Source organism: Pseudorca crassidens, chromosome 3 (genome assembly GCF_039906515.1).
Source record: "Pseudorca crassidens isolate mPseCra1 chromosome 3, mPseCra1.hap1, whole genome shotgun sequence".
NCBI classification, from domain to species: domain Eukaryota; kingdom Metazoa; phylum Chordata; class Mammalia; order Artiodactyla; family Delphinidae; genus Pseudorca; species Pseudorca crassidens.
This window is the reverse complement of record NC_090298.1, coordinates 91,641,277-91,657,902: the sequence shown is the minus strand read 5'-3', so window position 1 is coordinate 91,657,902 and position 16,626 is coordinate 91,641,277. Positions and strand designations below refer to the sequence as shown.

The following is a 16,626-nucleotide window of genomic DNA, read 5'->3' as shown; positions in this document are numbered from 1 at the left end:
AGGGCTGGTAGGGATGCTGGTCTCTAAGACAGAAGAGGCTCCATTTACAACCTGTTGATAAAGCATCTCACTCAGCCTCCCCTCATCAGTCAACTGAGGATTACAACTCCCACCCTGTCTACCTTTCAGGGTTACCACGAGGATCAAGGTCAGAAGAGAATAATGGACGGGAAAGCACATGGTTAACAAAGTAAAGAGATAACACTTATCAACTGTAAAAATATTAGTTCCAAGTAAAACATTGTTATAATTCATAGGGGTGACTTCAAATCCGAAACCCAGGTTACCACCCGGACGGGCAGAGAGAGAGCCTTGACCTGGAGCTGACTACCTGATGGTGGTGCCTTGCAAACGGTCTATCTTCTTATTGAGCTCAGCAATGATGCTGTGGAGTTCGGTGATGCGTTCCTCGTACCGAAGCGTCGTTCGCTCCTGGACGTCCTCATGCTCTCTCATGAGGTGGGACTGCTCGCACTGGGATCGAGAGAACAAGACAGAAGTGCCAATGAGTTGACACACCTACAGGTGAGTGATTCTAAGTTTTATGGCCTCAAACCATCACAACCTCAATGTTGAGTATGCCCCAAATAAACATACACCTGCGCATTGGCCATGAGTCCCAGAAGACACAACAATAGCTGAACTTCACAGAGCCCCTGGTGCGCATCGGAGTCTTTTTACCTTTCTAGCTCTCATTTGCTCTTTGGGGAAAGGTCCCTCTGCCACTGCACACTATCCACACCTCCTGTTTTTCCTCAGCCACAGAGTGGGCAGATACCTTTTTTTGGGAATCTGAATCTTGAGCGAATGGATCTAAAGTTGCATGCTGTCACTTCACTTGACTGAGGGTCCTGATGAGACTGCCCTCCAGTTCCTGCTACCTCTATCCCCAGAGCTTTCTTCCCAAGTTCTTTTATGGCTGCTCATTTTTTCCTTTTTACCAACTCATTCCTTTTTTGCTGAAGTTTGCTAGGGTATGTTTCAGCCACTTTTCAAGCAAATAATCCTAAATTGTATGACACCATTTCTTACCTGGCTGGTTATCTGCACACATAATGTTTTCCAATATCCTTTCCTACTAGACTATAAACTCCAGGAAGGCAGGGGCTAGGTGTTTTCATGACTTCGCCCTAGCACGTGGCACACAGCCTGGTTCGCTGTGGGTGACCTAGGCGTGCGATGGGACAAATAAATTGCTGCGTTTCAAGAAGCCAAGGAGCTTCCCTTGCTCAGCATTTGAAGGATTAAGAAGCAGCAGATGCTATAAAAACATTTTTGCATCTTGAGTTTAAATCCTAAGGAACCTGTTCATCTTCACTTCTCTCCCTCCTCCTCAACCCCCAACCAGTCATTGTACAGTTAATCTCATTTACATAATAATAAAACACTAGTCAGCGACAGAACAAGGAGTCAAGCTTCTGCCCCTGTCTACTGCGTTCAGTCCTGATTAATTTCCTGTCCAGTGGAGGAATTTTAACTTCATTTTCGGCAAGGTTTTCCTAACGCCAAGAGCCACACGTACTTGCCAGCTTTGCACTTTCAGGGCTGGGGGCAGGCGGGCGAGGTAAGACTTCTCACCCACCACGTCCAATGTCCTCCCCGTCCCTAAATCTGCCAGGCTTCCAATGGTGTAACCCAGAAGCTATTGGGCAGGGACACAAAGCCTTCAAAACAGACTGCTACCTGAAACAGAAGTACTCAGCAAAGTATGATAAATACGTTGGTATAAATCACGGCAGGGACCATACCTATGAACAGCAGCTTGATCACTATGAATGTAGTAACTTCCTAGGAGCTGCTCAGAGCTCCAGAAAGAAGACTGGAGAGGAACCTGTACCACAGACCTTTGTGAGATGGTGACTTTCAGAGAAACAGTGACGTGAACTTCTGTTCTTAGTGACAACCCAAAACATCAAATAACCTCCACTCAAGGTCCAACACACAGGAAGTAAGTAGAACCAGAGGCCAGGAGGAAGGACAAGTGAAAGTCCCATCTACATGGAAGCTTTCCTAACCAGAGCAAAACCCTGACAGGCCACAAATACTCTTCCCATGAAGTTATGCCTTTTCACCTGTGATCCATCACACTTTAAGAGGAACAAGAGAAGTCCACAAAATGACAGTGTCTCACAGATAGTACCTGTCAGTAAATGAAAAAGCTTCTTATTTCTCTCCATAAGCAGAATCCTGCTTCTCTCCAACCCCGCAGAATATCTATAAGCTTTTATCACTGGTCTTTTTTTCCCATCTTCAAATTGTGTATGTGAGTGTGTGTGTGCACTTGTGCACGCATGCACCTGCATGTGTGTAGTATGTGTATGTGCGTATGTAGCTGACGCTCTCACGAAGGTCACCAGTTCCAGATCTTACAATAGTTATGAGATGATGCCCGGTCTGACCTTGATCTTGTGGATGCCGTGACTCCTACTACTTTGTCATCTTGCTGGTTCCCGCTCTGGGGTTTCCCATATTCAGTTCTCTAGGGCTACAAACTGCTGTGAAACGCTTCCCCTTACAAACTCCACGAGCTCTCATTCTCCCTGAAATTCCCCACTTATTCCTCCTCCTTCAGTCTTTACAGGTCAACAGGCCGCCGCCACCACCAAGGCAGACAAGAAACTGCAAAATCCACTTAAAAATGAAGATGCGTAAGTGTTTATTCAAGAGAAAGGCACAGGATCAACTGATAAACACCAAGCCCACTCTAGGTGTCCCTGTTGGCTGTTAGGAGCTATCTGAGAGGTGAGCTCCTGTGGGGCTGCCTGGCTTGCAGGGAGATCAGATGGTTGGTACCCAGATAACGAGAGCATGAGAGCTGGTGTCGTACCATCTTCCCCCTGCCTCTAACTGGAAGGTCCGCCTGGAGGGCATGAGTATGAACAAGACTCAACAGGAAGCCCGACAATTCAGTCAGACAGAACAGTGCTTGCAGCTGAAAGGATAAAAAAGATTCATAATGTCTATTTGGAACTTAGGAGTTCATCTGGGAGTAGCAACAAGAACGTCTTCGAGGAAAAAACTTCTCAGCTGAAGGCAAAGGTTACATTCCTATATTTTTCCATATGTATGTTTTTTCACAATGGTGGGAAGCCTCTATAATTGAATACTTCCTCTAAAATAATAGATATATCTTGATTTCCTAAACTATGATACGGTGCTAGGTGCCATAGGGAGGGTCACTATGACACCTACCTTGAAGGGAAATGTGGTCGCAGCTTCCAAGCAGACTCCTCTGCTGGTGCATAAGAAACATGGACAGAATTGGAGGGGTGGGGGGGGGAAGAAGAGATGATAGAATGGTGCCCTGGAGATTCTTTCCCCAGTGAAAAGAGAATACTGGAAAATAATTATCGAAACTCCTAGCCTCCAGATCAATGAATGACTGAGAAGACATAGCTCAGGACGTAGCTCATAGCTGATTTGATGTTACAAACCAAAATCCCCTTGAGGTATCTCATTAAACACGCTTCACCCATTCCATGCACACTCATCATGCCCAACCAAAGCTGAGCGGAAGCGTTGCTCTCCAAGCTGAATGAAGAAACTCCTTGAGCTTTTCCAAGCTGTGGTGCCGGGAGAAGTGCATCAATTCCCACAAGGGCAACAGTGCAGGACGAAACAAGCCATCACCTGCAGGAGCCTAAAGAACTCAAAAAACCACTCTTGTTAAACTGCTCCCATTAAACTGCACAAGACCAAGCCCAGGAATGGGGCACATCAATGTGTTAAAAGTGGCAGATGAGTGGGGAGCACCCAGGACAGACAAAGCCATATTCTGTGAGCAATCAGTGCCTTCCTGCCCTGGCAGCCTCCCACACAAGCAGGACTGGCCTATTAAAATGAGGCCCAGTTCAAGTATCACACTGCCCATGCCTCTCACTAACCCGAGTTTCCGAGAGCGTTTTTTAACCCAGGAGGCTATGTGATTTCCGGTATTCTGTTTCACAAGGACACAGGCTAGGTCAAGCTGTATACTGCACCTCCATATGAGAGTCACTTATGGGCAGGTATTCCAGTAAAGCCTCATTTAAGAAGGTAATATAACAATGACAACCAAACAGGACAAAGAGTATCACTCCTATTACCACTTAACGTTTGCCCAAATTTTTCAATTTTAAGTTACAACTTTAAGTACATTATAGAAAATTTTAAAGAATGATAAAAAGACATCCACTTTTTCATAATCCATTAACAAGATCCTTTTTCAAATGGTGTTCATTTTTCTCCAGTATTTTCTTATGTATGTGGGGCACCGCCAGGACCACCGTAAGGGATGCACATCTCATAAGCACGAGCACCCAGGTGGCAGCCTGCAGAGGCGTTTACCAAGACTCTGGTTCACCTCCATCCATGCACGTGGAGGAATATTTCTCCTCCCCCATGAAGCTGAATAAGGCCATGTGACTTGCTTGTCCAGCAAGATATGAGTGAATATACACCATTTTTGCCTAGAAGCCTTTAAGTGCTTCTGCAGGCTTTCCCATATTCTCTTCCCCTGGGCAACACTCCAGATAGTAGAGGCTATCAGCTTGGGAGGCTGGGTGAGGACAATGCAGCAGTTTCCTACCAGTTCCAGTGAGCTCCCAGCAAGAAGCCAAAAAATAAACCTTTGATAATTTAAGCCACTGAACATTTGGGGTTATTTGTTATCATTGCATATCCTGATGATACAACCACTTTACAGATGAAAACAGAGCAAATGCACAGGGACTATTTCTTAAAACCCAGATAGCGAACAGAATGCTCTGCAAAGCCCTCAGAGTCCTGTGTATGCCATCAAGGGGCTGAGGCTGTTGTAGCCACAGCCTTCTCGCCTCTACTCCCTTCCAGCTCCCTGAGCTGTGGGCTTAACTCCTCCTTACCATTTACCTAAAGACCTCAAGTGGCATCAGAGTGATCCCCCCTTGGTCTCTTACCCTGCACCACCTCTGGTGAACTCCAGGAAACGTGAACATTAATGCCTTACAATACCAGAGGAGAGTTAGGAAACCCCAATAGCTCTCTCCCCAACCCCCTGGGAGCACCGAAATAGAAAAGCAGACATAAGGGGGTATAAAGCAGGAAATTCTAAGTCCCTCCAGCTCCCATCAAGCCAGCTTTAGCTACCAAAGTCAATTACTCAGCAACAACTTTCTGAACAGAAAGCAATGGTGGCTTCTTCTAGCAAAACTTGCAGATGAGGGATTACTTTCGCCTCCTTACTGTATAGAAACAGCTCACATAATTTCAGCTGAGCAAAATAAGAAATGGTCTTAAACAACATGCTACTGCTTTTTTTTTCTTCTATTATTACAGAGAATTTTACCCAGGGTCCTCCAACCTATACTGCATTTTTGACTGATCCTACAGTACAGCAAAGCCAGAAAGCCTGGGCTTGCAGCATCTTGCCTGCCATGAATTTCTGGAGGTCACTATCATTAGGAAGCTGGATTTCTCCTGCAACTACAGACTTTCAGTTTGAAAGGCAAAGAAAAAAAAAAAAAAGATTGGGATTAGATAGGATGGAATTTTGCTTTTCCTGAATTTCATCTGGAGCTTAATATATACCCTGAGCTTTTTCTCTAGGTTTCCACTCTCCTATCATGATGATGAAGCAAATTTAAAATCTATATAAATACTTGTCTCAAGCCACATAAAGGAGCGAAACTGCCTATGTGCAAAAATGTTCAATAAAAGCAAGCAATATCATCATTACAACCACTAAGAATAAAACCCTTTAGGCTCATCTCTGCAATTGGTGCAATCCAGGGATAAAGCTGTGAGTCAGCCTTGAGACAGACTGGCCTGAGAACTTGAGCCCTTGTTGGAAAAACCCTGTGTAATGCGGTGATGCTAAGAAGCTTTATGGCTTTGTTAATGTTCTTCACTGGGTTTTATCTTATTCCACAGAGGCCACTGATCTTTAATCATCACATTAGTCTCAGCTGTCAAACCTAAGGGTATTATAAACTCCATTCTTGAAAAATGCAATGCCATCATTCATTCGTTAACCCTCTCAACCATCGTGGGAAGAGGGTCGGCACCGCTCCCTTTTAAAATACGCTAAGAAATACCATGTTCTTGGATTGGAAGAATCAACATTGTGAAAATGACTCTACTACCCAAAGCAATCTACAGATTCAATGCAATCCCTATGAAACTACCACTGGCATTTTTCACAGAACTAGAACAAAAAATCTCACAATTTGTATGGAAACACAAAAGACCCCGAATAGCCAAAGCAATTTTGAGAACGAAAAATGGAGCTGGAGGAATCAGGCTTCCTGACTTCAGACTATACTACAAAGCTACAGTAATCAAGACAGTATGGTACTGGCACAAAAACAGAAATATAGATCAATGGAACAGGATAGAAAGCCCAGAGATAAACCCACGCACATATGGTCACCTTATCTTTGACAAAGGAGGCAGAAATGTACAGTGGAGAAAGGACAGCCTATTCAATAAGTGGTGCTGGGAAAACTGGACAGCTACATGTAAAAGTATGAGATTAGATCACTCCCTAACACCATACACAAAAATAAGCTCAAAATGGATTAAAGACCTAAATGTAAGGCCAGAAACTATCAAACTCTTAGAGGAAAACATAGGCAGAACACTCTATGACATAAATCACAGCAAGATCCTTTTTGACCCACCTCCTAGAGAAATGGAAATAAAAACAAAAGTAAACAAATGGGACCTAATGAAACTTAAAAGCTTTTGCGCAGCAAAGGAAACCATAAAGAAGACCAAAAGACAACCCTCAGAATGGGAGAAAATATTTGCAAATGAAGCAACTGACAAAGGATTAATCTCCAAAATTTATAAGCAGCTCATGCAGCTTAATAACAAAAGAACAAACAACCCAATCCAAAAATGGGCAGAAGACCTAAATAGACATTTCTCCAAAGAAGATATACAGAGTGCCAACAAACACATGAAAGAATGCTCAACATCACTAATCATTAGAGAAATGCAAATCAAAACTACAATGAGATATCATCTCACACCAGTCAGAATGGCCATCATCAAAAAATCTAGAAACAATAAATGCTGGAGAGGGTGTGGAGAAAAGGGAACCCTCTTACACTGTTGGTGGGAATGTAAATTGATACAGCCACTGTGGAGAACAGTATGGAGGTTCCTTAAAAAGCTACAAATAGAACTACCATATGACCCAGCAATCCCACTACTGGGCATATACCCTGAGAAAACCATAATTCAAAAAGAGTCATGTACCAAAATGTTCATTGCAGCTCTATTTACAATAGCCCAGAGATGGAAACAACCTAAGTGTCCATCATCGGATGAATGGATAAAGAAGATGTGGCACATATATACAATGGAGTATTACTCAGCCATAAAAAGAGACGAAATTGAGCTATTTGTAATGAGGTGGATAGACCTAGAGTCTGTCATACAGAGTGAAGTAAGTCAGAAAGAGAGAGACAAATACCGTATGCTAACACATATATATGGAATTTAAGAAAAAAATAATGTCATGAAAAACCTAGGGGTGAAACAGGAATAAAGACACAGACTTACTAGAGAATGGACTTGAGGCTATGGGGAGGGGGAAGGGTAAACGGTGACAAAGCAATAAAGAGGCATGGACATGTATACACTACCAAACGTAAGGTAGATAGCTAGTGGGAAGCAGCCGCATAGCACAGGGAGCCCAGCTCGGTGCTGTGTGACTGCCTGGAGGGGTGGGATAGGGAGGGTGGGAGGGAGGGTGACGCAAGCGGGAAGAGATATGGGAACATATGTATATATATAACTGATTCATTTTGTTGTGAAGCTGAAACTAACATACCATTGTAAAGCAACTATGCTCCAATAAAGATGTTTAAAAAAAAAAATAAAATAAAATACGCTAAGAAGTTACGCTACTTTCTCAGGGTCACACTGGATGGATCACCAGTAATACCACCCAGGATATTTCTACCCTCATTCGAAGTCCTTGCCCAGGTTCTCCTGAGGGGTAGGGTGGGGAACCAAGCCAACTAAACAAAGAGGCTCAGCACAAATGGAAACGTCATTGACAAAACCAAACAGCTAGAGCACTGTACCGAAGAGTATAAACAAATAAGGAAGGAATTGGGGGAGGGAGATCCTGGCAAAGAGAAGGCATCCATACTACCTCTGTAAGTATCTCATACAAGAGAAAGATTAAAGAAAACACTCTCTCCGTTACATTTAATGAAAACTATATTTGTCTTCTTCCTAAAAGTCAAGCCGTAGAAAATTCAGAACACTTGCTATCTAAAGATAGAGAGCTGAGAAATAGAAGGTGTACTGTATTACTACTGACCAATTTCAAAGGGGCTCAGAAGCTTGTTCTGATATATCTCCTTCTGTAGTACTTTTTAAAAATGCAGTTACTGAAAATAATTGTTGGTATTAAACGCAAAGAAAATATGCTGAAAGCATCAAATCAGTACCGTATATAACCTTCGCCACTTTCCCACCAGGCTGTTCCCCCAGAAGGTGTTTAGTGTTGGTGCAAATCGCATGCGCAGGTCTGAGCATCTGTTTGATTTGGGAGGGTAGATACTTAAACCAAATTAACCCGTGCCCTATTCCCCACCCTCTTTGAGATCCCCAGGGCAGCCCAGGGGACTAGTACAGCTATGGATTCCCACGAAACCTAGATTCATACCCTGACTTTAGGTGCTTTCTAGCTCCATCATCTCAGGCAAGATATTCAAATTCCCTAAACCTCACAATTTCTTCATTTGTAAATGGGAATGTTAAGGTTTTCTCATCACAGGTCATTATGAGAACTCAGTGAGATAAAGCATGCAGAATGCTTGCTATACTGCCTGGCACAAAACAGAGCTAAAGAAGTGTGGCGATCATCACTATTGTAGGCTAATAGTGGCACTCTTCATCAGATCCCCCAGGAAGCTGTGATGGACAGACTCCAAGTTGACCATATGATCCCTGTGTCTCCTTGGTGTGATTACCATCTCACTGAATCTGGGTGGGACGTGTGACTGCCTTTAACTAACACAATGTGGCAAAGGTGATGGGATGTCTCTCCCATAATTGCATTACATTATATAAGACTGTCTTGCCAGAAGATTTATTCTAGAATCTTTCTCTCCATTGCTGGCTTTGAGGAAGCAAGCTGCCATGAATTCTACAACCACAGAGAAATTCTGCTAATGACGTGAGTGAGCCTGGAGGTGAACTCTTTCCCTGTTGAGTGTCCAGACGAGCGTGCAGCTCTGCCCACACCTTGACGGCAAACTTGCAGAGGACCTAGTTAAGCCATGCCTGGGATCCTGATGCACAGGAGATAATAAATGTGTAAGATAATAAATGTGTGTTGTTTTAAGCCAGTAAGTTTGGGGCAATTTGTTACGCAGCAGTAGGATGCAAATACAGAAGCACTTTGCCTTCCCTATCACATTGGTATTGGGGGTCCTTTACTTAGCTCTTCCCTTCCAATCACTATTAAAACTCCACCGACTTTTGCCCATGTATAATGAGCCTTCTTTTATTCAACTAGTTCTAGTATCACCATTAATAATTACTCAACAGATTATGAAGCTCTCTTTGATTATTTCTGATGAACAAAAGCACCATTTATATTTTACATTTTAATCATAGCTCTGTAATATTTAGAGAGCTGGTAAAACTTACTAAAGCCACAGACTATACATTTATACACAAACTTGCTCTTCCACCATCTGGTAAAGTCTCAAACACGAATCACTTACCAAGGCATGTAACAGAGAAAGCACGGCACAGACACTTCCTTGCATAAATCTCATCTTTATAAAAGGTATAAGCCTGGCAAGACTAACCTTTTTATTTTCATGTTCTTTCCTGGGTCCCAGCATCTGAACTGGGAAGACATTTCCAGTGAAAGGAAGAGTAATTTTTAAGTATATTTACTGTAAGTATACAAGCAAGAGAGTCAACTAATGGTACTGTGATGTAACCATCAGGGGTAAAACCAGCCAACAAAATTATTACATGAGATTATCTTGACCATAAGTTAAGTCAAAAGGGAGCTGAATCAATCCCTGACATAGCAGACAAAAAGTTTCCCATTCTCCTCTTATCATCCCCTGCACAAGCTGCTCTGTCTTTGAGACTTAAATTTTAACAAAAACCTTCCTGGTCATCTTTTAAAATCCAAGACTGGGGTACATGCCAGCTTCCAGTTAAAAGCACTCACAATTTCTTTTTCCTAAAAGAAACATTCTCACCAATCAGGACTATTAACAATGGCTGGCTTTACACCAGCTTAACATCATTCTATTTTTTCTTTAATGAAAAAATAACTACTTTCTCAAAAAACAAAAAACACCTTAAGAAACAACAACAAAGCATTTAGAAAAGTTTTAATTCACCAGAGTCCAGTATAAATATTATAATGCTGCCTTTCCAGTTTTTTCTATCACATTTTTGTTACTTTTATGATCAGAAGGAAAATGTAAAGTTTTCATCCAAGTAAAAATTGAAAATTTCTGTCTCTGTAACATCCTGTATGAGGAAAGAACACTGGTAGCCTTGTCTTGGCTCTGGGGCTGGCTGCTCATTTGACCTTGGGTAAGCAAGTTAACCTCTCTGGGTTGCCTGTCAAATGTGGAAGTAGATGATCTCAAGTACAAAGGGTCTTTCCTCTCTACTTGAACAGTCTAAGATTATGAAACATGAGTTTTCAAAACCTGCCATAGGTCATTCTAGACCAATGACTGGGGCAGCCTCGTTCTTTTAATCTCTCTGAATTCCCACACAAATATAGAGAACCTACACATCAAAAGCAAATGCTTAGAGATAAGGTATCCTCCTGAACAACAAAACAGAAGCAGGTAGGGACAAACCAACAGCATCCACAAGACCTAAATGGTGTCTGTGTGGGCAGAAGCAGAGGGAAGAAACAAGACTGAGGGACCCGACAACTGGAAAACCTCAGAACAGCCAGTAAGTATATACAGGAAAGTGAGGAGGGCCAACTGGGAGGGGTTTTGCCTGAGCCAAGAGTGAGTGAGCAAGGGGCCCACAGTAAGATCTGAAGGGGCTAAGGCAGCTAGTCCCTATGAACTTTCAAGACCGGCCCTAGGACTCTCTGCCAGGAGGAGAAACTGCTGGGAGTAGGATCAAAATTGAACAGGATGGGGTAATAGAGACAAGGGAAAGAACAGATCGAGATAGAAGCAGGTGAGGGGAACAGAGCCAGGAAGTGTCGGAAAGCAGGTTGCCATATTCGTGAATACAAGGAAGCTCTATGAACTTAAAAAGGCCATGTTCAACTCTGCCTCCTAAAGGTTCAAAGAAACTATTTTTCACATAAAAATGAAAAACAGAACAGTATTGAGGGCAAATCCCACATAAAGGTACAAGAAAGAATGAAAAAAAGGGGAGAATAACATCCCTATAAACCATGAAAGCATGCCACAAAATAGAGAACCTCTCTCCCCACAAAGAGTCCCAAACAGTAGACTACTATTTCAAAATAAGCTAAAAGACTTGAAAAAGATGAAATGACATAAAACATGGGAGAACATAATTCAAAATTAGAAAAACTCAGAAAGAAGGTAATAGAACACACACACACAAAAGAAATGAAATAAAAATGCAGAAATATATGACTAAGCCAGAAGGCACACAGGAGGGGATAAATACAACATATAAGGCCTAAGAAAAACAGAAGATGGAGAACAGGAAAAACAAGGTAAACAGGGAGAGATATAAAGGATTTGAGATAGTGACAGATATGGAAGACAGGCAAAGAAGATCTAAGATATAAATAATAAGCATCCTTGAAGAAAAAGAAAAGGCAAGGGAACAAAACTAATATTAAACACTATAATTAGAAAAAACTTCTCTGAAATTAAAAAAAAGATTACAAAATATAATCAGAAGAAAACACAGCAAACATGAGAATATCAAACCAGAATGATTAAGAGTTACTCTAGCAAAATTACTGGAAGGAAGTAAAGAAGGGAGGAAGAAAGAGAGAGAGAGAGAGAGAGAGAAAGTTGTATTATTTACAGACTTTGAGAGCAACACTCCATGCCAAAATAGAATAAAGAAACATATTCAAGTAAAGAAAAGATGAGTCAAGGGTTTTAAGGCAGCAAGAATGCCTTTCAAGTAAGAAGGGCAGAGACATATTGTTATTAACAAGCAGAAAGTTGGTGAAGATTATTCCCATGAGTCCTCCCTGAGGAAATCTACTGGAAAGTAGCTTCCGGGCATTAAACAAACAAACAGAGGGATATTGACATAAAGACCATGGTAAACATGAAATATATAATTTACTTGTAGAAGACTAAATGAGGACTAAAAGAAAGTCTAAGATGTAATGGCCACAGGGTCAGGCAGTATGGATATAGTACAGTTGCAAAAAACTGGGAGAATGAGGAAAGTATAATGAAAAAAAAACTTTAAAAAATTCTTCTCAGTAACTGTATTTGTTATGATAGTATTAATGTTATTATTTTGAGACTGATTGTATATAATATGGAAGGAAGCAAATGAGTAATTATGGAATATTCTTATCCAATCATCCTCTGTAAACTTCAGAACCAAGATGTTTAGTGTGAAAAGAAAGGATATACAAATAAAATACAGAAGCTAAGTAAAAGAACCCTGTAGTCTGAATTTAAATTGGAGAAATTATTATGAGCTCCTAAGGTATTTTATCTTAAAATGTATACATACATACATATGTGGATAAATAAATAAGTAAATAAAGAATTTCCTGGCTATGTTTATAGAAGAGGCCTAAAAATAATGACCAAACTAGAAGCAATAAGCACCCTTAGCACCCAGATTGCAGTCTGGAAATACCATTTTCTACAGAGAAAAACCAAGGCTACATGGAGAATGCTTAATTCCAGTTTTGGAGTGAGAAATGTACTGGATGAGCCTGGAGTAAGTACTAGGCTCCTGTCAAAAGACTCAGGAGCCAACTTGAAGAGGTTCTTACTGGCCAAAAATAGTATACTTTGAGTTTCTACAAGGAAAATAATTACAAAGGACTGAAACCCAAATATGTTAAAATCCCTAAGTTCATCATATTTTAAAAAGTAACCGGGGACTTTGAGGATCATAAATAATTCATTATCTTGAAAAATGTTAAATAAATCAAAAGCATGAAGCAATGATTCTGCTTTTCCTCCGTGAACTATACCATTGTTTCAATACATCATAGATGATGGGAAATGTCTCTATAAAAGCACTTCAATTAATAACTGAGAAAGAAATGGTAGAACTAAAATATCATGATTTTGTAAAGTCTTGATGAATCAGTGAACTTGGGCATTGAGTATCAAGACAGCTGCTAACGGGCTTCCCTGGTGGCGCAGTGGTTGAGAGTCCGCCTGCCGATGCAGAGGATACGGGTTCGTGCCCCGGTCTGGGAGGATCCCACATGCTGCGCAGCGGCTGTGCCCGTAAGCCATGGCCGCTGGACCTGCAGGTCCGGAGCCTGTGCTCCGCAGCGGGAGAGGCCGCAGCAGTGAGAGGCCCGCGTACCGCAAAAAAAAAAAAAAGAAAAAAAAAGATAGCTGCTAACATCTCAGAAGGCAAGACAACCAGATACTATGTGCTTCCCAGTGGAAAAACAAATACCCTCTACAGTCTTGCCAGAGGGACTGGCCATGAATCCGACTGGTCCTCTGGATCCAAGGCCATTCTGCAGGGAACACAGGGGACAGAGGAACATGCCGAACTGCACCATGGGTGAACAATCAGCAACATCTGGACTGTGGGAAACTCCACAGGTCAAATGGCCAGCTTTTAAAAGACTAAGTATAAAGCCAATAAAGAACGGAGGGAAAACCTGTGGATTAAGAGATTCAAAGGAAACACGTAATTTTTAAACAGGCAAGACAAAACTCCACTGTCTAGGGACATACAAACTCCAGCGATAAACCGTAAAGAAACAGAAAATATGACTATAAAAGCCATGTGGGGAGGAAAAGTGGGATTGGGATGGGACATAAGGAGGCACTTCTGGGATGACTGTCAGGTTCTAATTCTTGACCTGGACAGTGGTCATGAGGGGGTCTGCTCATCAAACCGTCATTTGTTTTGTGGAGATTTCCATATGTTTCATCTTAAAAAATAAAGCAAAAAGAACCTTTCCAGACCCCTTACCTGTGCCTTGGCCAATTTCTTTTCCAGAAGGTCCCGTTCCCGCTCCGTTTGCTGCAGACGTTTATTAAGCTCCACTATATCTCCCTTGAGTGATGCCAGGGCTGCCAAGTGAAGCTGCAGTTATGGGAAGAAAGGAGCACAAGGTTAGACCCTTCGGCAGAAACTCATTTCCTTCCCTTCATTTCCTGTAATTAGTGTGATCGCATAAAAATAGGTATCATCTACGATGGGACATTGGGTGATATTAATCTCAGGGGACAATGGACAGAAATCAGGTGTGTCACAGGCAAGCTGGATTATCTGGTCACCCTCAATGTAACAGGGAAAACACTGTTATGTGTGGGCAGTAGGACCTAATTTTGGATTGTCTAATAAAAATAGAGAGGAAAGCTGCTCATTCTAAGGGCTTTCTCCGAGTTACTCAGCAAGGATGAGATTAAGAGCTGGTGTGGACTGCCTGATTCTCAAGAAGCAAGGAAAAGGCAGGACCAAATTAGCTTTTACCTTTGGGAAAATATGCGAGTTGAATGGGGCAATTCAATTTTTTTCAATTCAATCACCCATACTGCCGCATGTCCAGACGGACCAAAAGGCTGAGAATTAAGAAAAAAAAATGGGAGAGCTCATTGTGTCCGATGTTCTCCTCCTCAAGTTGATGCATTAATTTTCTTGCCAGCTCCTCCTTCCTCATTGTTCCCCAGACAGACTAGATTGACCAGATGATGATGCTTCTGTGCAAGCAGGCCTCTCAGAAACAGAACCGGAACTCTGATAAATTATGCTATGGCGAGAGAAACCAAGAATGCATCGCTATACCTTTCCCCAGCCAACTCTCTCAGGGGAAGCGGAGCAAGAAAGAACGTTCTTCAGCAGATTAACAAGCGTATCACGCACTTCCAGGATCTCAACCCGCTCAGCTTTCAGGTTCTGCACATGGAGCCTGGGATGCACACATGTCTACCACACATGTGCCCGCTGTGGCTTTGCAGGTGGATGGCTGCGACCATCCTTAGTATCTGTTCAGCCACGGCTCCTGGAGCAGCACCTTCCAGCCTTCCTTGCCCTCTGAGTCACTACTTCGCTGTCTTCACTGTCAATCCCAGGTGGAGCTCAGACCATCCCTGAGCTGAATTCCACATGACACTTGGGTGAGTGATGCCAATCAGAGCAAACCCTCCCTCTTTATAGGGTTTCTGTATAGCGTCTGCCAAGAGGATGTAAAGTAAGAAGTAAATAAATTTGATCTTTCAAGATGTACACAGTGCAGCGGCACACAACTCCACTTTGAAGATTTTAATTTCAGGTTTAGAAAGATGCTCTTTTCTGCAGCCTGCCCCTCCACACTGCGTGGAGGCTGGGAGGCTTGGGGGAGGGTGAGTAGGCGAGAAGGAGACATAGGGCAGGGGCTAGGGTTTCAAAGCGGTTGTTTGTGAGACTATCACAGCAGTGACTGGGACTTCACTTAACTGCATCGGGGCTGCAAACCAACAGATCAACAGCCGATTTGCAATCAGGAACGCTTGTAATTTAAAAAAGGAAATGTCAGGCAATCTGGTGGTATTTGCCTTCTCATGTAGGGCTAGGCCCCTCAGAAAAGGTCACTTTGGGTTTCAGATACAGGGTTTCTGTGATGAATTCTCAGCACAAATACCACAGTGTTCCCATTGTATAATTTTTTGGAGGCAGTTTTGCTCCCAGCGTGGGGAGAGGGACACAAATTCACTCCCTTACATAGCTGGGTTGCCCCTTCTGCCTCTGAACTGTCAATCTGAGAATGTTCCTTTAGCAACAGACACTGTGGTCTGCTATGCTATTATGTCTGGTCTTGGGAGAAGACCCACCACCTGACCTCTGACAGGAAGGATGAAATACATGGAGAGCGGACATGTTCTTTAAGATATATAGGAGCAGAAACAAGGATCCCAACTATGACAGCCTAGACTGGCTTCCTCTCTCATCCACCTCCCATCCTACTTCTGGGGGAAAGAGCTGCCTGCAGGGGTTGGGGGAGAATTTCGGGGGAAAAGCTGACAGAGGAGACTATATACTCCATACTGACCTCATGAACTGGGCCAGATGGGGAGACACACAGAGTGGTTATTTCCATCACAGTACAGGGCAGAGGGGTCCAGGCTGGGTCACATCCTATGGAAGACAGCCCTGGGCCCAGAGACGATAACACCAGCACTCCGGATTGCCAAAGGATCCATCAGATGTGCTTGTGGGGCAAGTCCCTTTTCTTCCCTGGATGGAAGATGCCTATCTATCAAATATGAATTGATCAGTTTTTCTTTTTGTTTTTTAAATTAATTAATTATATTTATTTTTGGCTGTGTTGGGTCTTTGTTGCTGCGCGCGGGCTTTCTCTAGTTGTGGCGAGTGGGGGCTACTCTTCGTTGCGGTGCGTGGGCTTCTCACTGTGGTGGCTTCTCTTGTTGTGGAGCTCGGGCTCCAGGCACGCAGGCTTCAGTCCTTGTGGCTCACGGGCTCAGTAGTTGTGGCTCGTGGGCTCTAGAGCAC

General features: G+C 42.7%; 1 protein-coding gene across 7 annotated transcripts in view; it reads right to left on the bottom strand.

Moving 5' to 3' along the window:
- The window catches only part of MCC (MCC regulator of WNT signaling pathway), a 464,176-nt gene that overhangs the window by 99,226 nt on the left and 348,324 nt on the right, over positions 1–16,626 (bottom strand). For all 7 annotated transcript variants that reach the window (XM_067731409.1, XM_067731408.1, XM_067731411.1 and 4 more), the window contains 2 exons: positions 14,107–14,220; positions 332–474 (listed from right to left, as the gene is read on the bottom strand). In XM_067731409.1, coding sequence (XP_067587510.1) covers positions 332–474; positions 14,107–14,220 — 257 coding nt within the window. The remainder of the gene's footprint in view (positions 1–331; positions 475–14,106; positions 14,221–16,626) is intronic.